The sequence below is a fragment of the Balaenoptera acutorostrata genome, chromosome 2 (assembly GCF_949987535.1).
Source record: "Balaenoptera acutorostrata chromosome 2, mBalAcu1.1, whole genome shotgun sequence".
NCBI classification, from domain to species: Eukaryota; Metazoa; Chordata; class Mammalia; order Artiodactyla; family Balaenopteridae; genus Balaenoptera; species Balaenoptera acutorostrata.
The window spans coordinates 180,151,420-180,178,121 of record NC_080065.1 but is presented as its reverse complement, the minus strand read 5'-3'; the positions used below and the strand labels follow the sequence as shown (position 1 = coordinate 180,178,121).

Genomic DNA, 26,702 nt, shown 5'->3' with positions numbered 1-26,702 from the left:
TCCCAGGACCTCGGTCCTCACGCACTGGGCCCCCCACTCACCTTGGCAGGCCCCCGTGTGTATATTGGGGATGAAGCCCCGGCGGCAGGGGTGTGGCTGAGCAGAGCAGAGCTCACATGGGAAGCCCCAGGCCCGGCCCACAGTGGCACAGCAGAGCGCCTTGGTGCAGACGAGGCCTGTCAGCTGGTGCTGGCACCCCTCCAGGCCCACTCGACCAAAGCAGGGCCCTGTCCGGTAGTCTGCAGGGCAGATGGATGTGGGCAGCTGGCCTCAGGCTGCCCCCACCCCATAGTCTTCTGCATTTCCATCCCGGCAAGCCCAACTCAGGCCTCTACCTCCCTCGCCTGGGCCACGGCAGTAGCCACCTTCCCAGCCTCCCTATACCAACACACCAGGTTTTTTTCCTGACCACAAGCCTTTACTCATACTGTTCCCCTTCCTTACCTGATGAACTCCTATTCACCCTTCAAAACCCTTTCTCTCCAAAGCATTCTCCAACCAACCTCCAACAGAGGCCAGGACCTCCAAGCCTACAAAGCCCAGGGCATGTCTGGAGACCCCCACCACTCCCCCAGGCTCACCCTCCCTTCAAGCCCGGGCAGGGACCCATGGATGCCCCGCTGGAGAGCCTCTCTCATCCTTGAGCACACATCTGGCTCTGCCAAATCTCCCAGACCCAGCATCCGCCCAAATGCTCTGAACCCACAACTCTGCATCCCTGACACCCCCTCCCCACCCAGCTGAAGGTGGTCTCATTGGTCCGCCCACCGCCGTGCACGGGCCCAGATGTGACTTCCTGGCTCCATCCTCCAGATGGCTCCAATCAAGGGGCTGGCACTGGACCAAGGGAAGCCCCTTCCAGAAGGAGACGCCAAAGCCAGCCCCCAGGCCTGTATGAAGGAGGGGAGACCCGCGACAGTCCTGACTTCCTAAAGCAAAACACAGCCCCCAGAATCTCACCTCAGTCATCCGGGACCCTGGAACCCCACTCACTCCTGCCTCGGCGCCCAACCCTGCCTCTCTCTGGGGCCCCCACGCCCCACTCCAGGCCTCTCCTCTCCCACCCTCTCCACTAACCTTCATTTTCCCTCAGCCATCCCGACTGCTCCCCATGTCAGCCTGAATTCCAACTCTGTTTTCTTGCCAAATCCAGTTTCCAAATGCTCACTCTCAAACCCAGGTAACCCCCAGCCCCTCCAGCTTCTGATTCATGGCTATACCCTGTCCAACCCAGCTTCGGCCACAGATGGGCCTCCATCCCCAGCAGCACCCTTCACGCTGGGGTGAGTCCCAGGGTTCTGCCCATTTTTGCCTTCCCGGGCTCCTGGGACACACACGGCACTCTGATGGCTCCCACAGCTGAAAAGCTCGCCAGCTTGGGCATCCCCAACACCACCTGCTCTTGTCCACTTTCTCATTCTCAGCCTCCCATGGCCTCCATTTCTCTGGTGGACCCTTAAATCGCCCTCCCTTTTCTTCCCCAAGAACCTCAACTATCCTCTGGGCTTCAGCCCCGTGGACGGGGCAGCCCCAGGCCTGGGTGCCCAGCTGCCTCCTGGGTGACCCACAGGCTCCTCGGCCAACACTGAGCCTCAGGGTCTTCCCCCTCCCTACCCCCGGCTGCACCACCTTCCCTCCAGTTTTCAGAGCAGACCTGGGATTTGTCCCTGCTTCCATCCCTCCCCTTGACCACCCCACCCCCCAACATCCAACTTCTCACAAAACATTGTTGTTTCCACCGTGTTTGTCTTGGTAACAGCCTCCCAACAGGTGACCTCCACCCACCTCAGCCCGTGGGATCATTTCAACAGTAAGGATGCAACATGAGGGGGCGTGTCCATCTCATGAACTCCGACTTATCCCTCCTACAGGAAGCCCTCCATGACTCCCTTCCCTGGAGCACAGTTTCTCTGCCCTTCACAGCAGCAGGGACAGCAGGAAGGAGGTCAGCTGGACCCTCCCAGGGCTTGGCCACGTCTCAGGGGCTGCCAGGAAGCCCTCCTCCTCCCAAACCCCTGCCCCGCGTTCAGCTTGGTACCTTTCTCACACTGAGGCCCCATGAAGCCGTACACACAGGCGCAGCGGTTCGGCCCGATGCAGCGGCCCCCGTTGTGGCAGCCGTGGTCACAGACGGCTGTGGAGGAAGTGGGGATGTGTGTGGCCTGAGGTCCCCCCGCAGCAGAGGGAGCTGGGGCCCGAGCAAGCCCTCCTTCACCCAGAAATCCCCACAATCCGGCCCAGACCAAGAGATAAGACTGTGACAATGAGTGTGTCCCCTCCAATCCTGGTCCCAGAGGAGTGACCCGTGGGCGGTGGGCAGGTGGCAGCAGAGACCTGACCTCTGGGGTCCCAAGCCCAGGTGTGCATGGTGGGTACTCACGTTGCCCACACACGGTGCCTGTGTAGCCCCTCTGGCACAGGCAGGACTCCCCTCGACAGCTGCCCCCATTCATGCAGCTCACACTGCACCCCGACCCTGCGGGCGGGGAAGAGGGACACACAGGAAGGCCCCGAGATGCATGTACAAGGCGCCGGGACCAGGTGCGCCCAGCCTGGCTCTGGTCCTTCAGCAAAACCAGCCTGGGCTCCCAGAAGCTTCGGGAAGCCTCTCACCTTCTCTTCCCACCCCTGGGGGGATCACTTTCTTTCTTTCTTTTTTTTAAGCTTATAATTTTTTTTTTCATTTTTTACTTTTTTTTTTTTGACCTCGCCACATGGCATGCGGGATCTTCCCCGACCAGGGATCGAACCCAGGTCCCCTGCGTTGGGAGCACAGAGTCTTACCCACTGGACCGCCAGGGAAGTCCTGGGGGGGGGGTCACTTCCTGCTCACCTCGGCTCACCCCGCAGCTGGGGGCCAGCTTCCCATCAGCACAGGCACACAGGTTGGGTCGGGAGCAGAAGCCCTCGCCGCAGGCGTGCCTACAGACCGCTGGAGGGTAGCAGGCTACGGTCAAGGCCAGGACCCGAATCCTCCGCCATCCCCACCCCATGGGTGCCCCGGGGGCCGAGGCTCTGCTGGATCCATTGGGAGACAGAGGTGCTCTTTGGGCCAGAAACGCTGAGGAGTAAGGACAGAAGCTGGAGGTGCTGGGGCGCTGGCTGTACTGTTGGGGAGGAGGCGAGGGGGCGTCTCCTGGGAGCAGAGTCGGATTCTAGACACATTAGAATGGGGTGGGAGTGGGGAAACAGAGAGACTTGAGAGAGAGACACACACACACAGAGAAAAAGACAGACACAGAGAGACAGAGACTCAGAGAGAGACCAAGACAGAAAGAGACAGAGACTGAGACAGACAGACGGACCAACAAGCAGACAGACAAAGGGAAGTTGTACGACAAAGAAACACGGGCGGGTGCCCTGGGAGCCTGCAGACAGAAGCAAGGGCCATTCCTGTGGCTTAGCCAGACGTCCCAGGCCAAGTCCACTTTTAAACAAGGCTGGACTTGCTGGCAGTAAGTAAGAGAACTGCCCCAGTGTCCCCTGCCTGCGCCCCCCACCTCCGGAAGGGAGCGACACTCACGCACGACACATTGGTTCCCACCGGGCAGCGTCCTCCAGCCGGGGCAGCAGTAGGCATGAAATCGGGAGCCACACACATTCGGCCTTCAGGAGAGCAGGCATGGCTGGTGAGCCCCTGCCCATCTGGACATCCCCTGGGCCTCATACCCCCCCACCTAGCAGGACAGCCCAGCCCAGCCCACACCCCAGGGGCTTCTCAGCATCCCGGGTACCACACACCCCTGCAAGAAGCCTGGGCTGCCACGCCTGCGCACACGTCCGAGACCTGCAGGCTCCACGGCCCCATCCCAACGGCCTTGGACACCCGCCACGCACGACAGGGCTGTCCAGGCCAGCAGGAGCCGAGCCAAGGGGTCCCGGGCCATGGTGTGGGTGCCGGCCCTTCTCCTTGTCAAGCACAGACCCTCCAGAACCATGACGTGTCCCTTGGAGGCTGCGGAGAGGAAGCAGAGTCAACTTCAGCAAGAAGCCCTTGGCCACGGGGCACCCAGGAGAACCAGAAGCAGTGGGACGGCTGCCGGGATGGAGAAACTGGGGGCTTGTGGGAGCCCAGGGAGGCATCCAAGCCCGACCCGCAAGCAGGTGAACAGTCAGGGGAGGCTTCTCGGAGGAGGTGTGATGTCTCAGAGATGGAGTCATCCAAGAGAAGGGTGTCGGGGCAGACACAGCACACTGAGAGCAGAGGCAAGAAGATCGTGGACCGTTGAGTGGAGGGGAGGGGGTGGCAGGCAGCCAAGGTGTTTCAGGAGTGCATACCTGTGTAATGGAGCTTCTACTTGTACGTCAAGGGCAATGGAGAGCCCTTGAAGGGCTCTAAGTGGGAGGAACAAGGGCAGAAATGGGTGTTTGATGGAGTGTGGAAGGACTTGCAGGAGCCCCAGAGGAAGCACGCAGTTGAAGAGGCTGGGGCAGGCATCCAGATGAGAGGAAAGGATTCCAGGAGCAGGGGGCACAGGCTGGAACTTCCCAAAGGACAGAACACCCCTCTGCCCAGCAGGGAAGGGACAGCTTTTGTGCCCACTTCACAGAGGAGCAAACAAAGGCCATCACACATTTAGTGAGGGGCTGAGTGGGAGCTGAAGCCCAGGCAGAGGGGAGGGAGGGAAAGAAGATCAAGGGTACCTTACCCTCCAGGAGAGGAGGTGGCTGGCTCTCTCCAGGACCTAGAAGGATGGGAGGGAGGCGATGGGGACACGTCCAATCCTGGCAGAGGAGATAACCAGGCAAAGGTTAGGAGGATGGAAGATGAACCCTCAGGGAACAAAAGGCAGACCAAGTGGCCTTCATGGGGGGCCCCTTTCAAGTCCCACTTTCCGCACCAGGGAGAAGAATTGGGCCTGGGTGCAGAACAGACGGGGAGTCTGCTGTGTGCCCTTGGGCCAGTCGCTGCCCCTCTCTGGGCCTTGGGGTAACATGAGAGTCTGACCTGGTGGTCCCAAGGTCCTTGGAGAAAGAAAAGACCTTTGTCACCTTTGACGGGGAAGAGAGAAAGAATCGCCCGGCTGGTGAGGGGCACCCCTTTCTTGCTCCCAGGCTGTCCCGGCTGGTTTGCACTCCGAGGACGCCTTCTCTAGGCAGACTCAGGGCCCACGGGGCCTCCATCTCCGGCCTGGCTTGATCCAACTCCTCCCTCACCCCCCACTTTGCCTCTGAGAACCGCGCCCGGGAGTTTGTGGAATGAATGAGCGGGGGAACGGCGCGCACTGCACGGGGTAACCGGGGGAGGGGGGGGCGGGAAGCGAGGAATCCCGGGCACCGCCGACGAGGAGGGGGCACGCGTCCTCAGAGTCCGCCAGCCGCGTTCTCCACGGGGCAGGGCCGGGTACGCAGGCCCGGGAGCCGCGACCACACTCGGCTCCGCCCTCACCTGCGGGTCAGAGCCCGGCTGTGCCCGCCGCCCGCGCCCGCACCCGCACCCGGGCCGAGCCCCTCCCGCCCGCGCCAGGTCCCCGCGCCCCATGCCGGCGCCGAGCGGAGCGCGGGGAGGGGAAGGGGCTGGGTCCGGGGCTGCCGGCTGCAAACAAAGGAATCCCCTCCCCCTCCGTCGCCCCGGCCCCCTCCTCCCGCCCCTGCCTCACCCCCACCCGCTGCTCTCCGGTTCCTCCGCCCGCCGATGGTCCCGCGCTTCCCCTACCTGCCAGCCGGCGCGTGTGGAGGCAGGCGCGGCGAGCGGACGCGCGCGGCTCGGCGTTGGAGGGCCGGTTCGGCGCGGCGCCGGGGGCCCGGGGCGGGAACGCGAAACCGAGAGGCCGACCCCGCCGAGTTCCCAGCCCAGAGCTGCCACACGGGGGGAGTCGGGGGCGGGAGGAGTTGGGGGAGGGCGCGTTTGCACCTCTGAAGCTCCCGGGGCGGGGGCCGGGGGCTCCGATGCCGGGCGGAGGGAGGGGCTGGAGCTGGGGGAGGGCCTGGGGCTCCGGGAGAAACTCCGAGGGGCTGAAGAAATGGGATGGGGGGTATAGAGCCGTAGGCGTGGGCTGAGACGCGGCGTGGGGTGGCTGGGGGGACCACGTTTTCGGATAGAAATTGAGTGGCGGTGCCCTGAGATGGGGCTGCGATTTGGGGTGGCCTGGAAGACAACCAGGCTTGAATGGTCCCGGGACTCACCTGGAGGCCCACTCTATGTCCTCCCGAGCCGCCGCCGCCTCGCTCGGGCAAGGAGAATTCCAAGTGTGACTTGGGAAACTTACCTGGCGCCTGGGGCCTGGATTCTTAACTAGACTGAGATCCGGAAGCCCCTAAAAATGTAGGCAAAACGTTGGCCAAAGATGCATTTTCTAGAGAGGAGGTCCACATTTTTCATCGGATTCTCAAAATGAAGAGTTTAAGAATCCAGAAGTTCTAGACTTTCTGAGCCTCAGTTTCTCCACCTGTCACAGGGGCTGAATTTCAGAATTTCTGCTCCCTAGCTGGAGCTTATATCCAAACAAAACTTTCTAGCTTTCCCCACTACTTTCCCACCTCTGAGAACAGACACCACCAGACCAGTGAGCCTGAATCTGCAGATTAGTCAGAAGCTGTTTTTTGAACCTGAGGCTGTTATTCCACTCAGCAAACTCCTATGCATCTGGCAAAGCCCAGTTCAAAAATCCATTCCCCACACTGAAATTGTTAGTTTACCCTATTGAATTCCCAAAGCTGATTGTGCTGATCATGCCTCCATCAAAGTACTTCTGGAATGTAATAAATAAATAGCAAATAACAATTTGAGGTGATATTTAGCAGGTGCTTATGTTCCAGACTTGGTGTGAAGAGTTTCATACACATTATCTCATTTAATCACCAAAAAAAACTCTACGAGAGAGATAACTTTTATAATCTCCCAATATGGGTCCCAAGAGACAGACCTGGACTCTATGACACTCCTGGGCCAGAGAGAAGGACCCCAGGAGGGGGGAAAGAAAGGAACGTTCTATTTTTTTTTTTTTTTTTTTACTTATTTATTTTTGGCGGCGTTGGGTCTTCGTTGCTGCGGGCGGGCTTTCTCTAGCTGCGGCAAGCGGAGGCTACTCTTTGTTGCGGTGCATGGGCTTCTCATTGTGGTGGCTTCTCTTGTTGTGGAGCATGGGCTCTAGGCACGCAGGCTTCAGTAGCTGTGGCACGCGGGCTCAGTAGTTGTGGCTCGCGGGCTCTAGAGCGCAGGCTCAGTAGCTGTGGCGCACGGGCTTAGTTGCTCTGCAGCGTGTGGGATCTTCCCGGACCAGGGCTCAAACCCGTTTCCCCTGCCTTGGCAGGCCGATTCTTAACCACTACGCCATCAGGGAAGCCCAGAAAGGAGCATTCTGCCTGGGAATGGGAGCCTTGAAGGCTCAGTGGAAAAGAGCAAATACGAAAAGTTGGGGGAAAGACAGGCTAATGCCTAGAGACAGGAGAGTATGGAACATGCGCAAATTGAGCAAAACTGGAGCTTTTGGGGAGGGGAGAAAAGGGAAGGAGGGGTAAGCAGAGGCCAGGAGCCCTCAGTAGTGTCCCCCCACCTCTGAGGGGAGCCATGGTGGGCTTCCAGGAAGAGGAGTCACTCTGAAGGCTGCTCTGTGGGGTCTAGAACTGGGTCTGGGGAGCAGTGAGGGCTCCTGGGCTGGGCTAGGGGGGCATGAGGCAGAGCGAAACTTTGGGGACAAGATTCAGGGCATCCTGGCTGAGGGAGAGGGGTTTCCGGGGCCAGTGAGGACGGTCAGGAGGGGAGGTGAGGTGTGGGGAGAGTGAGCTAGGAAAGGAACCCCAGGATCAAGTTGACAGAGGTGTGGAATTCCAGCGTGGGAAGGCCCGGGGGCTGTCATGGATGAGCCAGCTTTCGGGGACGCCTGTGTCACCGCTTCTTAGGCTCCTTTGCCAAGGTCCACCCTGGTCTGCTCTTCAGCCGCCAAGTGTGCCTTACACGGGCACTGGGATAGGTTCCGGCTGCCCCAGAAGCAGCCCAGCATACGTGTGGAATGTGGGGAGGTACAGTCCCACGCCAGGGACACGGCATGACCAATACTTCGATGGCTAAACCCAGAGGTAGGCTGGTAGATCAGGCAGTGATTCCTTCTAGAATTCTCCCTACCCGCTCTCCGGAAGCCAGGGTAGAAGGAATCCATCAAATGTGGCGAGACAGAGGTGGTGTGGAGCTGTTGGAAGTCTCAGTGACACGTGGAAGTTCTTAATGACAGCAGGGAGTGAGTGTTTTTTGCCACTGCACCCTCCTCTCTACTGTCACACCACCTTGCCTTCCACTGCCTGAGTCTGCTACACTGGTGTCCATTACCGATATGACTCTGTTACATCACACTGTCATGAAGAGACATTTAGGCTCTCACTCCCCCTCCAGGATCCTCGTGCACCCCAACACTGTCATAAGGGTAGAGCATTCACACAGTCTCCCTGTCAATATTGCATGACCACCAAATTCCTATTACAGGGTCACCTGTCAGTGTCACCCACTGCTATCGCCCTCTCACTGTCACCCATCCATGGGACACCTTGCTGTTTTCTGGTTTGCTCCACTGCCTGGGACATTCATGTTGTCTCCTGTCACTGTTATACCCTTACCTTATTGCTGTGACATTGTCACCCATTAACAGTCGTACCGTCACCCAGGGTGTCAGGATTCTTAAACTGCAAGCAGCAGAAATCGGTCACGGCAGAAAGAACCCTTGGTCAGGTGCAGAATCCCTGGGAGGCTGGAGACCCAAGCTTGGGGGTTCTGCAGCCAGCAGAGTCACCACCAAATCGCCCACAGATCGGGTCCCACCAAGGCACCATCCGTCCCCTCTCTGCTCCCCGGGCTCAAATGGTGCTTAATGATCCTGGACACTGGAAACCAGTGCCACCCTCAGCAAAACGGAGTCCAGGGGGCCCCGCTTCTGATGCCAGCGTCCATCAAAGTTTGGGGCAGAGTTACCTGGCTGGAGGACTGTGGGGGGTGTATGTCCCCATCTTGCTTCAAGGGAACTGGGAGAATGGGGTCTGGTGTCTTGTTTTGTCATGGGATCCGCCTCGTGAAGGGGGCACTTTCCAGATCCGGGGAAAGATCATCTGAGTCACCTGATGGCCAAGGAGATGGCAAAGGTCCTATATGTTGTGTTGTCCCCGTCTTGTCATCAGACACTCTTCCTGCCCCACCATCTCCCTACTGTCACCCATTACCACGGCAGTGTCTTAATATTGTCATCTCTCACTGCAGCGCTCTCCTTACTGTCCCTTGTCACCGTCATATGGCTGCCCTACCAACATTACACCAATCCCTAGGGTATTTTCTTATTACCATGTCACCTGTTGCTGTCCTGCTGTCTCCTCCTTGTCACCTGTTGCTGTCACACTGTCTCCATCACCCCCTGTTCTTGTTCATCGTCACTTGTCCCTGTCACAGTGCCACACCATTCATGCTACCCTGAGGACCTCCACACTGTTGTCATCCTGTAGGGTCAGTATGGGACGTCTAAGTCATTCCAGCTCTATTGTTTCTCCCCACATCCCCCCACCCCAACTTTCTGTGCTGTCCTGGAGTTGCCTCTTGCAGACAGAACTCAACTGTGTGCGTCCAGGAGCAGAAGATTCCGAAATGCCCCATTAACGTGGGCCTGAGGGAAGGACAGAGCCAGGGCTGGCAGAGCGTGTCCAGGGGCACAGGGCCAGGGCTGGGGACAGAGACACGGTGGGGGGGATGGGAGTGCAGTGTGTGCTGTGTGGGGTGCACTGATCCTGCCCAGGCCTGGTGGTCTGGGGACAGAGTTCTCTTTGTCTGAGCACGGGAAGCAGCTGGGCTCAGGGAGGATGGAGCACATTGGCCGGGGATTTTGGCCGGATGCCTGGGAATGAGGCTGGGGAGGTGGCCGGTCCTGGAGTTCCCGGGAAGGTCAGGAGCAGGCTGGGAGGGGCAGAGACAGCAGCTGGACGCCGAGGGCTTCCCCATCTGGTTCTCCAGGAATGATAGCTCCCCCCCAACCATTCTCACAATAGACCCCCAAGGCAGACTCTGCTATCCCCATTACACGGATGGGAAAACGGAGGCACAGAGCCCCAAGGCACTCACCCTGTCCCCAGAGCCAGTAAAGATCACAGGCAGAACTGAATCCAGGTCACAAAGCCCCAAATCTCAATCTCCTGGGCAGAGGGAGACAGCAGAATCCTGTGTCTCTTTGATACAGAAACATATATATTCTTTTCTCTTTAACAATGAACACAAATGTTAACCCCCATATGCATTGTTCCATCCTTCCTTTTTTTCTTTGTGTAAACATTTATTTTACTTGTCAACCAAATAAGTGCCTCTTAATGATTATCATTTTTATTGTTTTTAAAATTATATATGTATGTATATATATTTTAATTTTTAAAAATTTTTTTTGATGTGGACCATTTTAAAAGTCTTTATTGAAGTTGTTACAGTATTGCTTCAGTTTTATGTTTTTTGGTGTTTTGTCCATGAGGCATGTGGGATCTTAGCTCCCCGACCAGGAATCGAACCCGCACCCCCTGTACTGGAAGGTGAAGTCTCAACCACTGGACCGCCAAGGAAGTCCCTATCTATTTATTTATTTATTTTAGGGACCGGGATAAAATTTATTTTTTATTTTTTTAACTTACCTTGAATTTATTTTTTTTAATTGAAGTATAGTTGATTTACATGATAGTGTTAGTTTCAGGTGTATAGCACAGTGGTTCAGTTATACATATATATATTCTTTTTAAAAAATTTTTTGTTGAAATATCGTTGATTTACAATTTCAGGTGTACAGCAAAGTGATTCATATACATATATATATATATATATATATATATATATATATATATACACACATATACATATTCTTTTTTTTTACATTCTCTTCCATTATAGGTTATTACAAGATATTAAGTATAGTTCCCTGTGGTATACAGTAGGTCCTTGTTGGTTATCTATTTTATATATAGTAGTGTGTATATTTTAATCCCACATTCCTAATTTATCCCTCCCCCCCCTTCCCTTTTGGTAATCATAAATCTGTTTTCTATGTCTGTGAGTCTATTTCTGTTTTGTAAGTTCATTTGTATCATTTTTTAGATTCCACATATAAGCGATATCATGATATTTGTCTTTGGCTTACTTCACTTAGTATGATAATCTCTAGGTCCATCCATGTTGCTGCAAATGGCATTATTTCACTCTTTTTCATGGCTGAGTAGTATTCCATTGTATATACGTACCACATCTTCTTTATCCATTCATCTGTTGATGGACATTTAGGTTGCTTCTATGTCTTGGCTATTTTAAATAGTGTTGCAATGAATATTGGGGTGCATGTATCTTTCCTATTGTTTTTTAAATTAAGATACAAATTTACATAACATCAAATTAACCAAAGTCCACAATTAGTGTTGTGCGACCATCACCTCTATCTAGTTCCAAGATATTTTCATCACCCTAAAATGAAATCAAGTACCCATTATCCCCTCCCTCCAGCCCCTGGCAACCAATAATCTACTTTCTGTCTCTATGGCTCTGCCTATTCTGGACTTTTCATATCAATGGAAGCACACAATATGTAACCTTTCAATCTAGCTTTTTTTACTATTAATAATGATTTCGAGGTTCATCCACGCTGTGGCATGTATAGGAATTTCCTTCCTTTTTATGGCTGAATAATATTCCATTGTATAGATGTACCATAGTTTGTGTATCCATTCACCAGCTGACACACATTTGGGTTGTTTCCACCTTTTGGCTCTTGTGAATAATCTGCTACGAATGTACTTGCTCTTTTCACTTATTAAGACATCTCGGTACTGCTTCTGTGTCAGTTCCGAGATAACTCGCTCCTTCTTTTTTATGTCTGCAGAGGACTCTTTGGTGGGCTGAACTGCGATTTATTTACCTAGTCGCCTGCTGGTGGACTTACAGGGGCTAGACCTTCGGTCATTTCAGACAGTGCTTCAGGATATAGCCTGGTACAGGGGTCATCCTACACTAGACATCATGCAGGGTTTCCAGAAATCTTTTTGTTATGGACAATGTCAAGCATATACAAAAGTAGAGTGAATATATAGACAGCGTGATGGGCCTCCACGGCGCCATCATTCAGCTTCAATACTTATCAATATATGGTCACCCTTGTCCCCTCCCACCCAACCAGCCTGTCTCCCGAAGGAACACGGGACAGAGTGGAGAAGCATGGGTAATGACAACCCTCGACAGGATCAGCCACTGGAGAGCAGGAGCCTGAGATGCACAGGGGACCACTTGTCCCCCGTGATCCCTCTGAAGCCAGAGTGATGGGGAGGATGGGAACAGCACATCCACAAGAGCATGCAGGGAGCTCTGGGGGAGCGCTAAGAATCCTCTGGGGGTGGCAGATGTGACTTAGCCATCATGTGGTCGAGTGGTCACTCAGCCCAGGGCAAGGAAGGGTGGCCATTGCTGGCAACAAAAGTGCTGGCCTGGAGGAGAGATGGAAGAAACGCTGGTCAAAAAAACACTTGGAGATGGCCAACAGGCACATGAAAGGATGTTCAACATCGCTAAATATTAGAGAAATGGAAATCAAAACTACAATGAGGTACCACCTCACACTGGTCAGAATGACCATCATTAAAAAATCTACAGGGAATTCCCTGGAGGTCCAGTTTTTAGGACTCCGTGCTTCCACTGCAGGGGACCCAAGTTTGATCCCTGGTCGGGGAACTAAGAACTAAGAACCTGCAAGCATGTTTGCATGGCGCAGCCAAAAAAAAAAAAATAGTCTACAAATAACAAACGCTAGAGAGGATGTGGAGAAAGGGGAGCCCTCCTACACTGTTGGTGAGAATGTAACTTGATGCAGCCACTATGGAAAACAGTAGGGAGGTTCCTCAAAAAGCTAAAAATAGAGTTGCCATATGATCCAGCAATCCCACTCCTGGGTGTATATCCAGACAAAACTGTAGTTCAAAAAGATACATGCACCCCTATGTTCATAGCAGCACTATTCACAATAGCCAAGACATGGAAACAACCTAAGTGTCCATCAACAGATGAATGGATAAAGAAGATGTGGTACGTATATGGAATACTACTCAGCCACAAAAAAGAATGAAATAATCCTATTTGGATGAACCTAGAGATTATCATACTAAGCGAAGTAAGTCAGAAAGAGAAAGACAAATACCATATGATATCACTTACATGTGGAATCTAAAATATGACACAAATGAACTTATCCACAAAACAGAAACAGACTCATAGACATAGAGAACAGACCTGTGGTTTCCAAGGTGGTGGGGGGAGGGATGGAGTGGGAACTTGGGGTTAGCAGAAGCAAACTATTATATATAGAATGGATAAACAACAAGGTCCCACTTATAGCACAGGGAACTATATTCAATTTCCTGTGATAAACCATAATGGAAAAGAATATTTTTTAAAAAAGAATGTTTATATATGTATAACTGAATCACTTTGATATATTGCAGAAATTAACACAACATTTTAAATCAACTATACTTTAATTAAAAAATAAATTTAACAAAAAGGCACTTGGACGTCCAAGGCAGGAGCTCCCAAATGGGAGGGCTTCTTCCTGACACTCTAGAAAGAGAAATTGGAAGTGACAGAGGGGACAGAGCCATATAACCACAATGGGCAAACATTTCCTGAGCTGAAGACAGGCTTGTGTCTCTGAAGGAAAGGGCTCCTGATTCTCAGACTCCCCCCATTACGCACCCCCGAGAAGAGACACATGCCTGCCACACCTGGAATGTCATGAATTGGAAAACCAAGAGGGAAACCAAGGAGAGCGTTCTCATCTAGAACCACCAGAAGCCAGAAGACAACAGAAAACCACTCTGTACTTTTGAGAGGCTTTTTAACTGTGATGCCAGTGAGATGCTGCCTCGTATCCACTAGGATGACTATTATAAAAAATAAACTAAGTTAAATTAAAAACAGACAATAACTAGTGTTGGTGAGGATGAGGAGAAATTGGAACCCTTGTGCATTGCTGGTGGGAATGCAAAATGGTGCAACTGCTGTGGAAAACAGCATGGTGTTTCCATGAAAAGTTAAATCAAGAACTACCATATGATCCTGTAATTCAGCTTCTGGGGATCTACCCAAAAGAAGTGAAATCAGGGTCTGGAAAAGATATTTGCACACTTATGTTCATAGCAGCATGACTCACACTAGCCAAAAGGTGGAAACAACCCAAGTGTCTATCAAAGGATGAATGGATACACAAAATGTGGTCGATCCATACAATGGAAGAGTATTCAGCCTTATTTTTATTCAAGAACAGAGAAATATTTATGTGATTATTACACAACTACCCTCTAGAAAGATTTTATATTAGTTTCCTAGGACCGCCGTAACAAAGTACCATAAACTTTGTGACTTAGAACAATGGAAATTTATTGTCTCCCAGTTCTGGAGGCCAGAAGTGTGAAATCAAGGTATCAATAGAGTTGGTTCCTTCTGAGGGACGAGAGAGAAGGATCTGTTCCAGGTCTCTCTCTAGCTTTTGGTAGCCTCAGGCTTCCCTTGACTTGTAGATGGCTGTCTTCTTCCCGTGTATCTCCATATTACCTTCCCTCTGTGTGTGTCTGTCTCCGTATTAAGCATGTCTCTTTGTTATCTGTATTTTTCATGCTTTGATACCCGAGGCCTTGCTGACTCAGGGACTGCCCCTCCCAGGACTAATTCCTAGGCTCACCTGCCAGTGTGCCTTTCAAATGCAAACCAACCAATCCAGAGCCCACACCCTCAACCACCTCCTTTATCAAGTTCTCCCCCACCATAATCACCCCAGGACCAGGTGCCAGACAGCTAGAGCCAGTCCCTATGCCCAGAGCTTGCTGAAATTATTCAAATTGGCCAATCTCAAGTGTACTTACCCTGCATTGCCTGGCCTTTCCCCGGGAAACCACAATAAAAGGCTTTTTCCTATCTTTCCCCCTTGCTCCATAGGCCTCCTGACCAACCCTGGTGCTTCTCCGTGTGGCCCTGCATGGCATACTGTGCCCCCTCCTTTTAGGAACTGTGAGTAACAATGTACCTTTTCAGTGGCAGTTGTCTCCTGATCTGTTGGCTTTGCCATACCTGCAGATTAAGACCTGTACTTTAAAGCAGTCTCTGCATCCTAATTTCTCTTCTCATAAAGACACCAGTCGTATTGGTTTAAGGCGTACTCTAATGACCTCATTTTAACTTGATTGCCTCTGTAAAGACGCTATTTCCAAACAAAGTCACATTCTTTGTTAGGGTTAGGGCTTCCTTTGGGGGTTAGGACTTCAATATGTCTTTTTTGGAGGAGGGGATGCAATTCAAACCATAGTTGGTTCTATCAGTTAACACTCACCCAAGCCCCTGAGAGAACCTGTTTGCCTGTTGACTGACACCAGGTGTGACACAAGAGTGTTTTCTTTTTTTTTTTAATTAATTAATTTATTTATTTTTGGCTGTGTTGGGTCTTCGTTTCTGTGCGAGGACTTTCTCTAGTTGCGGCAAGCGGGGGGCCACCTTCATTGTGGTGCGCGGGCCTTTCACTGTCGCGGCCTCTCATTGCGGAGCACAGGCTCCAGACGCGCAGACTCAGTAGTCGTGGCTCACGGGCCCAGTTGCTCCGCGGCATGTGGGATCTTCCCAGACCAGGGCTCGAACCCGTGTCCCCTGCATTGGCAGGCAGATTCTCAACCACTGCGCCACCAGGGAAGCCCAAGAGTGTTTTCAATCCCTCTGCATCCAGTGTGTCCTGAACCCTCCAGATTCCAATCTGGGGCTGCACACCAGCAGAGCCCACGTGGGCTTGCAGAGTTGAGGTCACCAAAGTGTATAAGCAGCTTGTGCCTGCTGAGGACCTGTTTCATTTCATCTGGAGGAGGCTGAGAAGGTGACCCCCTTCTCAGGGGACCCTAGGACCACACTCTCAGGGACCTCGCCTGAGGACAGAGTCAGACACAAGGCATGGGCTCAGGGAAGTCCAGTGGGGGGAGGTGGGTCAACTATTCCAGGTCAAAGTGTGGAGGCCACATTTGAAGAGATATTTGCACACCCATGTTGAAAACAGCATGATTCACAACAGCTAAGATGTAGAAGCAACCCCAGTGTCCATTGACAGATGAATGGATAAACTAAATGTGGTATCCATATGATGGAATATTTTTAAAAATTTTCAATTGAAGTATAGTTGATTTACAATGTTGTGCTAGTTTCAGGTGTACAGCAAAGTGATTCATATATATATCTATATATGTATGTATATACATATATAGATATAGTCTTTTTCAGATTCTTTTCCCTTATAGGTTATTACAAAATATTGAGTATAGTCCTCTGTGCTATACAGTAGGTCCTTACATATAGTAGTGTGTATATGCTAATCCCAAACTCCTTCCCCCCCTTTCCCCTTTGGTAACCATAAGTCTGTTTTCTAAGTCTGTGAGTCTATTTCTGGTTTGTAAATAAGTTCATCTGTATCTTATTTTTTTTTAGATTCTGCATATAAACGATATCATATGATATTTGTCTTTCTCTGTCTGACTTACTTCACTTAGTATGATAATCTCTAGGTCCATCCATGTTGCTGCTGATGGCTTTATTTCATTCTTTTTGATGGCTGAGTAGTATTTCATTGTACATACATATGTGCCACATCTTCTTTATCCAATCATCTGTCAATGGACATTTAGGTTGCTTCCATGTCTTGGCTATTGTAAATAGTGCTGCAATGAACGTTGGGGTGCATGTATCTTTTTGTTTTTTTTTTGTTTTTTTTTTTTTTTTTTTTAAGATTTTTAGAAATTTCATGTAATGTCTGAAACATTTATATTAACATATTTCCATACATATTTCCATACAAATACAAATATAAGATTTTTAGAAATTTCATGTACTGTCTGAAACATTTATATTAACATATTTCCATACATATTTCCATACAAATACAAATATAAGATTTTTAGAAATTTCATGTAATGTCTGAAACATTTATATTAACATATTTCCATACAAATAACCCAATGAAAGTTTAGTATTAGTTGTTTTGTTTGTTTTTTTATACTGCAGGTTCTTATTAGGCATCAGTTTTATACACATCAGTGTATACATGTCAATCCCAATCGCCCAATTCAGCACATCACCATCCCCACCTCATCGCAGTTTTCCCCCCTTGGTGTCCATATGTCCATTCTCTACATCTGTGTCTCAACTTCTGCCCTGCAAACTGGCTCATCTGTACCATTTTTCTACGTTCCACATACATGCATTAACATACGATATTTGTTTTTCTCTTTCTGACTTACTTCACTCTGTATGACAGTCTCTAGATCCATCCACTTCTCAACAAATGACTCAATTTCGTTCCTTTTTATGGCTGAATAATATTCCATCGTATATATGTACCACAACTTCTTTATCCATTCGTCTGTTGATGGGCATTTAGGTTGCTTCCATGACCTGGCTATTGTAAATAGTGCTGCAATGAACATTCGGGTGCACGTGTCTTTTTGAATTACGGTTTTCTCTGGGTATATGCCCAGTAGTGGGATTGCTGGGTCATATGGTAATTCTATTTTTAGTTTTTTAAGGAACCTCCATATTGTTCTCCATAGTGGCTGTATCAATTTACATTCCCACCAACAGTGCAAGAGGGTTCCCTTTTCTCCACACCCTCTCCAGCATTTGTTGTTTGTAGATTTTCTGATGATGCCCATTCTAACAGGAGTGAGGTGATACCTCATTGTAGTTTTGATTTGCATTTCTCTAATAATTAGTGATGTTGAGCATCTTTTCATGTGCTTCGTGGCCGTCTGTATGTCTTCTTTGGAGAAATGTCTATTTAGGTCTTCTGCCCATTTTTGGATTGGGGTGTTTGTTTCTTTGATATTGAGCTGAATGAGCTGTTTATATATTTTGGAGATTAATCCTTTGTCCGTTGATTCATTTGCAAATATTTTCTCCCATTCTGAGGGTTGTCTTTTCGTCTTGTTTATGGTTTCCTTTGCTGTGCAAAAGCTTTGAAGTTTCATTAGGTCCCACTTGTTTATTTTTGTTTTTATTTCCATTACTCTAGGAGGTGGATCGAAAAAGATCTTGCTGTGATTTATGTCAAAGAGTGTTCTTCCTATGTTTTCCTCTAAGAGTTTTATAGTGTCCAGTCTTATATTTAGGTCTCTAATCCATTTTGAGTTTATTTTTGTGTATGGTGTTAGGGAGTATTCTAATTTCATTCTTTTACATGTGGCTGTCCAGTTTTCCCAGCACCACTTATTGAAGAGACTGTCTTTTCTCCATTGTATATCTTTGCCTCCTTTGTCATAGATTAGTTGACCATAGGTGCGTGGGTTAATCTCTGGGCTTTCTATCTTGTTCCATTGATCTATGTTTCTGTTTTTGTGCCAGTACCATATTGTCTTGATTACTGTAGCTTTGTAGTATAGTCTGAAGTCAGGGAGTCTGATTCCTCCAGCTCCATTTTTTTGCCTCAAGACTGCTTTGGCTATTCGGGGTCTTTTGTGTCTCCATACAAATTTTAAGATGATTTGTTCTAGCTCCGTAAAAAATGCCATTGGTAATTTGATAGGGATTGCATTGAATCTGTAGATTGCTTTGGGTAGTATACTCATTTTCACAATGTTGATTCTTCCAATCCAAGAACATGGTATATCTCTCCATCTGTTGGTATCGTCTTTAATTTCTTTCATCAGTGTCTTATAGTTTTCTGCATACAGGTCTTTTGTCTCCCTAGGTAGGTTTATTCCTAGGTATTTTATTCTTTTTGTTGCAATGGTAAATGGGAGTGTTTCCATAATTTCTCTTTCAGATTTTTCATCATTAGTGTATAGGAATGCAAGAGATTTCTGTGCATTAATTTTGTAACCTGCAACTTTACCATATTCATTAATTAGCTCTAGCAGTTTTCTGGTGGCAGTTTTAGGATTCTCTATGTATAGTATCATGTCATCCGCAAACAGTGACAGTTTTACTTCTTCTTTTCCAATTTGTATTCCTTTTATTTCTTTTTCTTCTCTGATTGCCGTGGCTAGGACTTCCAGAACTATGTTGAATAATAGTGGTGAGAGTGGACATCCTTGTCTCGTTCCTGATCTTAGAGGAAATGCTTTCAGTTTTTCACCATTGAGAATGATGTTTGCTGTGGGTTTGTCATATATGGCCTTTATTATGTTGAGGTAGGTTCCCTCTATGCCCACTTTCTGGAGAGTTTTTATCAGAAATGGGTGTTGAATTTTGTCAAAAGCTTTTTCTGCATCTATTGAGATGATCATATGGTTTTTATTCTTCAATTTGTTAATATGGTGTATCACATTGATTGATTTGCGTATATTGAAGAATCCTTGCATCCCTGGGATAAATCCCACTTGATCGTGGTGTATGATCCTTTTAATGTGTTGTTGGATTCTGTTTGCTAGTATTTTGTTGAGGATTTTTGCATCTATATTCATCAGTGATATTGGTCTGTAATTTTCTTTTTTTGTAGTGTCTTTGTCTGGTTTTGGTATCAGGGTGATGGTGGCCTCATAGAATGAATTTGGGAGAGTTCCTTCCTCTGCAATTTTTTGGAAGAGTTTGAGAAGGATGGGTGTTAGCTCTTCTCTAAATGTTTGATAGAATTCACCTGTGAAGCCATCTGGTCCTGGACTTTTGTTTGTTGGAAGATTTTTAATCACAGTTTCAATTTCATTACTTGTGATTGGTCTGTTCATATTTTGTGTTTCTTCCTGGTTCAGTCTTGGAAGGTTATACCTTTCTAAAAATTTGTCCATTTCTTCCAGGTCGTCCATTTTATTGGCATAAAGTTGCTTGTAGTAGTCTCTTAGGATGTTTTGTATTTCTGCGGTGTCTGTTGTAACTTCTCCTTTTTCATTTCTGATTTTATTGATTTGAGTCCTCTCCCTCTTTTTCTTGATGAGTCTGGCTAATGGCTTATCAATTTTGTTTATCTTCTCAAAGAACCAACTTTTAGTTTTATTGATCTTTGCTATTGTTTTCTTTGTTTCTATTTCATTTATTTCTGCTCTGATCTTTATGATTTCTTTCCTTCTGCTAACTTTGGGTTTTGTTTGTTCTTCTTTCTCTAGTTTCTTTAGGTGTAAAGTTAGATTGTTTACTTGAGATTTTTCTTGTTTCTTTAGGTAGGCTTGTATAGCTATAAACTTCCCTCTTAGAACCGCTTTTGCTGCATCCCATAGGTTTTGGGTCGTCGTGTTTTCATTGTCATTTGTCTCTAGGTATTTTTTTATTTCCTGTTTGATTTCTTCAGTGATCTCTTGGTTATTTAGTAACGTATTGTTTAGCCTCCATGTGTTTGTCTTTTTTACGTTTTTTTCCCTGTAATTCATTTCTAATCTCATAGCGTTGTGGTCAGAAAAGATGCTTGATATGATTTCAATTTTCTTAAATTTACTGAGGCTTGATTTGTGACCCAAGATGTGATCTATCCTGGAGAATGTTCCGTGTGCACTTGAGAAGAACGTGTAATCTGCCGTTTTTGGATGGAATGTCCTATATATATCAATTAAATCTATCTGGTCTATTGTGTCATTTAAAGCTTCTGTTTCCTTATTTATTTTCATTTTGGATGATCTGTCCATTGGTGTAAGTGAGGTGTTAAAGTCCCCCACTATTATTGTGTTACTGTCGATTTCCTCTTTTATAGCTGTTAGCAGTTGCCTCATGTATTGAGGTGCTCCTATGTTGGGTGCATATATATTTATAATTGTTATATCTTCTTCTTGGATTGATCCCTGGATCATTATGTAGTGTCCTTCCTTGTCTCTTGTAACATTCTTTATTTTAAAGTCTATTTTATCTGATATGAGTATAGCTACTCCAGCTTTCTTTTGATTTCCATTTGCATGGAATATCTTTTTCCATCCCCTCACTTTCAGTCTGTATGTGTCCCTAGGTCTGAAGTGGGTCTCTTGTAGACAGCATATATATGGGTCTTGTTTTTGGATCCATTCAGCCAGTCTATGTCTTTTGGTTGGGGCATTTAATCCATTCACGTTTAAGGTAATTATCGATATGTATGTTCCTATGACCATTTTCTTAATTGTTTTGGGTTTGTTTTTGTAGGTCCTTTTCTTCTCTTGTGTTTCCCACTTAGAGAAGTTCCTTTAGCATTTGTTGTAGAGCTGGTTTCTTGGTGCTGAATTCTCTTAGCTTTTGCTTGTCTGTAAAGCTTTTGATTTCTCCATCAAATCTAAATGAGATCCTTGCTGGGTAGAGTAATCTTGGTTGTAGGTTCTTCCCTTTCATCACTTTAAGTATTTCATGCCACTCCCTTCTGGCTTGCAGAGTTTCTGCTGAGAAATCAGCTGTTAACCTTATGGGGGTTCCCTTGTATGTTATTTGTCGTTTTTCCCTTGCTGCTTTCAATAATTTTTCTTTGTCTTTAATTTTTGCCACTTTGATTACTATGTGTCTCGGCGTGTTTCTCCTTGGGTTTATTCTGTATGGGACTCTCTGCGCTTCCTGGACTTGGGTGGCTATTTCCTTTCCCATGTTAGGGAAGTTTTCGATTATAATCTCTTCAAATATTTTCTCTGGTCCTTTCTCTCTCTCTTCTCCTTCTGGGACCCCTATAATGCGAATGTTGTTGCGTTTAATGTTGTCCCAGAGGTCTCTTAGGCTGTCTTCATTTCTTTTTATTCTTTTTTCTTTAGTCTGTTCCGCAGCAGTGAATTCCACCATTCTGTCTTCCAGGTCACTTATCCGTTCTTCTGCCTCAGTTATTCTGCTATTGATTCCTTCTAGTGTAGTTTTCATTTCAGTTATTGTATTGGTCATCTCTGTTTGTTTGTTCTTTAATTCTTCTAGGTCTTTGTTAATCATTTCTTGCATCTTCTCAATCTTTGCCTCCATTCTTATTCCGAGGTCCTGGATCATCTTCACTATCATTATTCTGAATTCTTTTTCTGGAAGGTTGCCTATCTCCACTTCATTGAGTTGTTTTTCTGGGGTTTTTTCTTGTTCCTTCATCTGGTACATAGCCCTCTGCCTTTTCATCTTCTCTTTCTTTCTGTAACTGTGGTTTTTGGTCCACAGGCTGCAGGATTGTAGTTTTTCTTGCTTCTGTTGTCTGCCCTCTGGTGGTTGAGGCTATCTAAGAGGCTTGATGGGAGGCTCTGGTGGTGGGTAGAGCTGACTGTTGCTGTGGCGGTCAGAGCTCAGTAAAACCTTAATCCACTTGACTGTTGATGGGTGGGGCTGGGTTCCCTCCCTGTTGCTGTGGCGATCAGAGCCCAGTAAAACCTTAATCCACTTGACTGTTGATGGGTGGGGCTGGGTTCCCTCCCTGTTGGTTGTTTTGCCTGAGGCAACCCAACACTGGAGCCTACCCGTGCTCTTTGGTGGGGTTAATGGCAGACTCTGGGAGGGCTCACGCCAAGGAGAACTTCCCAGGACCTCTGCTGCCAGTGTCCTTATCCCCACGGTGAAACAGAGCCACCACTCGCCTCTGCAGGAGACCCCCCAACACCAGCAGGTACGTCTGGTTCAGTCTCCCCCAGGGTCACTGCTCCTTCCCCTGGGTCCCGATGCACACATTACTTTGTGTGTGCCCTCCAAGAGTGGGGTCTCTGTTTCCCCCAGTCCTGTCACAGTCCTGCAATCAATTCCCACTAGACTTCAAAGTCTGATTCTCTAGGAATTCCTCCTCCCTTTGCCGGACCCCCAGGTTGGGAAGCCTGAGGTGGGGCTCAGAACCTTCACTCCAGTGGGTGGACTTCTGTGGTATAAGTGTTCGCCAGTCTGTGAGTCACCCACCCAGCAGTTATGGGATTTGATTTTACTCTGATTGTGCCCCTCCTACCGTCTCACTGTGGCTTCTCCTCTGTCCTTGGACGTGGGGTGTCCTCCTTGGTGAAGTCCAGGGTCTTCCTGTCAATGATTGTCCAGCAGCCAGTTGTGATTCTGGTGCTCTCGCAAGAGGGAGTGAGAGCACGTCCTTCTACTCCGCCATCTTGGTTAATCTCGCATGTATCTTTTTGAATTAGAGTTTTCCCCCAATATATGCCCAGGAATGGGATTGCTGGATCATATGGTAGCTCTATTTTTAGGTTTGTTTTGTTTTGTTTTGTTTTTTGGCAGCACCACAGGGCATGCAGGATCTTAGTTGCCCAACCATGGGTGGAACCTGCACCCCCTGCGGTGGAAGCATGGAGTCTTAACCACTGGACCACCAGGGAAGTCCCTATTTTTAGCTTTTTAAGGAACCTCCACACTGTTCTCCATAGTGGCTGTACCAATTTACATTCCCACCCACAGTGTAGGAGGGTTCATTTTTCTCCCACCTGCTCCAGCTCCATATGATGGAATATTATTCAGCCTTAAAAAGGAAGGGAGGGCTTCCCTGGTGGCGCAGTGGTTGAGAATCTGCCTGCCAATGCAAGGGACACGGGTTCGAGCCCTGGTCTGGGAAGATCCCACATGCCACGGAGCAGCTAAGCCCGTGCGCCACAACTACTGAGCCTGCGTGCCTAGAGCCCGTGCTCCACAACAAGAGAAGCCACTGCATTGAGAAGCCCGCGCACCGCAACGAAGAGTAGCCCCCGCTTGCCACAACTAGAGAAAGCCCATGTGCAGCAACAAAGACCCAATGCAAGCAAAAATAAATAAATAAAATAAATAATTTTTTTTTAAAAAAGGGAGGGAATTCTGACACCTGCTGTACCATGACGAACCACGAGGACATGATGCGCAGTGAAATAAGCCAGACACAGAAGGACAAATACTGTATGGTCCCACTCAACATGAGGTCCCTAGAGGAGTCAAATCCATAGAGACAGGAAGTAGATGGTGGGGGCCAGGGGCTGGGGGAGGGGGTGGGGAGTCAGTGTTTGATGGGGACAGAGTTTCAGTTTGGGAAGATGAGAAAGTTCTGGAAATGGATGGTGAGGATGGTTGCCCAACAATGTGAATGTACTTAATAGCCCTAAACTGCACACTTAAAAATCATTCCACAATGTATATGTATATCAAATCATCACACAGTCCACTTATAATCAATACAATTATATTTGTCAATTATTCCTCAATAAAGTGGGAACATTTTTTAAAATAATTTAAATAATGATTAGGATGGTAAAATATTTTAAATTTATTTTATTGAAGTATAGTTGATTTACAATGTTGTGTTAATTTATGCTGTACAACAAAGTGACCCAGTTATGCATATATATATATATATTCTTTTCCATTGTGATTTATCACAGGATATTGAGTAGAGTTCCCTGTGCTGTACAGTAGGACCTTGTTGTTTATTGTTCTATATATGATAGTTTGCATCTGCTAATAGGATGGTAACTTTTATGTTATGTGTATTTTACACAATTTTTGAAAAAAATATGGAGGCCACAGTTTCACTGCTGAGCTCATCCAAGCCCGGCCTTTTGGCAGAATTCCTTCTCTACCTTCGCCCTCTGTCTCTGAAGGGATGAGGCTGGGTGAGTCTGATTCCTCTGCCATCATTGTTCCCCAGGGCAGCTCCAGAAACATGATATCATGTTAGTTTCATTGAGAGCTCAGAGTTTTTCTTGGTTTTTGTTTTCTCTCTTGATGGAGAGAAGTCTGGATGTTTAAGCAGCTGTAGGATGAATAATTGCTGGCGGCCATTTCATTTCACAAGTCATGCATTTCCTGTACCTCTGATGTTTCTGTCACATTTCTAAATTCACAATCCTCTCTCTGTCACTAGGGAGGGCAGACCTGGCCACTGGTTTCTGGGAGACAATTAGGGCAGCGGCGCTGGTTGTGTCCGAAACACGGGGCTTTGAACTTGAGGCAATGGTCATGCGGCATCTGTCAGATGCCTTCTGCCCTCTGATCGGCTGGAAACTTCCTCCCAGGTTGGAGGGTGTATGAGCTTCCTATGGCCACTGTAACAAATTACCACAAACTTGGTGGTTTAAAAAGCGCCAATTTTCGGACTTCCCTGGTGGCACAGCGGTTAAGAATCTGCCTGCCAATGCAGAGGACTCGGGTTCGAGCCCTAGGCTGAGAGGATCCCACATGCCCTGGAGCAACTAAGCCCGTGCGCCACAACTACTGAGCCCGTGTGCCACAACTACTGAAGCCCACATGCCTAGAACCCGTGCTCTGCAAAAACAGAAGCCACAACAATGAGAAGCCTGTGCACTGCAACGAACAGTAGCCCCTGCTCACTGCAAATAGAGAAAGCCCGCTCAGCAGCAAAGACCCATGCAGCCAAAAATAAATTAATTAATTAATTTTTTTTTAATGCCAATTTTCTGTCTTACAGTTCTGGAGGTCAGAATCTGAAATGGCTTTCACTGGGCTAACATCAAGGTGCCCTCAGGGCTGCAGTCCTTCCAGAGGCTCTGGGCAGAGTCTGTTTCCTGGCCTTTTCCAGCTCCTGGGAGCCACCTGCATTCCTTGGACCGTGGCCCCTTCCTCCATCTTCAAAGGCAACAGTGTAGCATCCTCTTGTCTCTCTCTGACCCTCCTGCCTCCCTCTTTTAAGGACCCCTGTGATTCCAGTGGGCGCACCCATGTAACGCAGGAGCATCTCCCCTTCTGCATATCCATAACTTAACCCCGTCTGCAAATATGTTTCCATGTTGGGTACCATCTTTCACAGGTCCTGGGGATTAGGATGTGGACATCTTTGGGATGCTCTATGTAGCCTGTCACAGAGAGTTTTCCTGATGGAGAAGAAACCTCATCAGCTCCAGAGGAATAAACAAGATATGGGGTCTGAGCTCTCAACCTCCAGATCTTGTTTTCTTCATCTTCCAAATAGGAAAGAAAATCTCTCTTTCCGTGATTTTCTGGGGAAAATCAAGTGGGATCAAGCTGATAGAAATGTGCAGTGGCCACGTGGTGGCCCAAGACCCAGGCGCCCAGTGACCTAGGCCTGAGGGCATCCTCCATTTCTGTAACAACCATTTATTGATCACCTACTGCATACCAGGCACGGGAGACAGGAAGGAAGCAGAAACAGCTTCAGGCCCTGCCGTCCTGCAGTTTATCAGAGGCTGGGGAATGTTCACTCAACCATTTATTGAGTGCCTGCTGTATACCAGGCATTGTTCTAGGTGCTGGGGGGACACAGTAGCAAACAAAGCAAAGATCCCTGGAACTCACAACCTAGTGGTAGTAAGTGCCATGGAAGGGAGGTACTGGTGCCCCAGGGCCTGACTTTGGCCAAGGATCAGGGGAGGCTTCTCCAAGGTGGTAACACTTGCTCTGAGATTGGCCAGGTAAGGAGGAGTTAAAAGTCAGGGAGGGCTTCCCTGGTGGCACAGTGGTTAAGAATCCACCTGCCAATGCAGGGGACATGGGTTCGAGCCCTGCTCCGGGAAGATCCCACATGCCACGGAATAACTAAGCCAATGCGCCACAGCTACTGAGCCTATGCGCCACAGCTACTGAATCCCATGTGCCTAGAGCCTGTGCTCTGTAACAAGAGAAGCCACCGCAGTGAGAAGCCAACGCACTTCAACGAAGAATAGCCCCTGCTGGCCTCAACTAGAAAAAGCCCACGTGCGCAGCAAGAAAGACCCAATGCAACCAAAAATAAATAAAAATAAAATAAATTTTGAAAAAATAATGAGGGAAAGGAAGGGAAGAGCATCCCAAGGAGACGGAACAGCATGTGCAAAGGCCCTGTGTGAATTGCGTGGCTGGAGCACCAGGAACTAAGGGAGAGGGGAATGAGAGGTGAGGCTGGGACAATCTACGGGGATTTTCTTGCTATTTTAAAATCAACAGG

The 26,702-nt window shown here is 48.3% G+C and overlaps 1 protein-coding gene across 1 annotated transcript in view; it reads right to left on the bottom strand.

Annotated features, from left to right (window-relative positions):
• FBN3 (fibrillin 3) overlaps positions 1-8,937 on the bottom strand; it is a 64,795-nt gene extending 55,858 nt beyond the window's left edge. Inside the window, exons 1-9 of the mRNA XM_057540464.1 lie at positions 8,903-8,937; positions 8,551-8,616; positions 5,657-5,955; positions 3,838-3,955; positions 3,524-3,606; positions 2,834-2,932; positions 2,381-2,476; positions 2,039-2,134; positions 42-239 (exon numbers count right to left, since the gene is read on the bottom strand). Of these exons, the coding sequence (XP_057396447.1) occupies positions 42-239; positions 2,039-2,134; positions 2,381-2,476; positions 2,834-2,932; positions 3,524-3,606; positions 3,838-3,955; positions 5,657-5,955; positions 8,551-8,616; positions 8,903-8,937 (1,090 nt within the window). The remainder of the gene's footprint in view (positions 1-41; positions 240-2,038; positions 2,135-2,380; positions 2,477-2,833; positions 2,933-3,523; positions 3,607-3,837; positions 3,956-5,656; positions 5,956-8,550; positions 8,617-8,902) is intronic.
• Between the last annotated feature and the right edge of the window lie 17,765 nt (positions 8,938-26,702).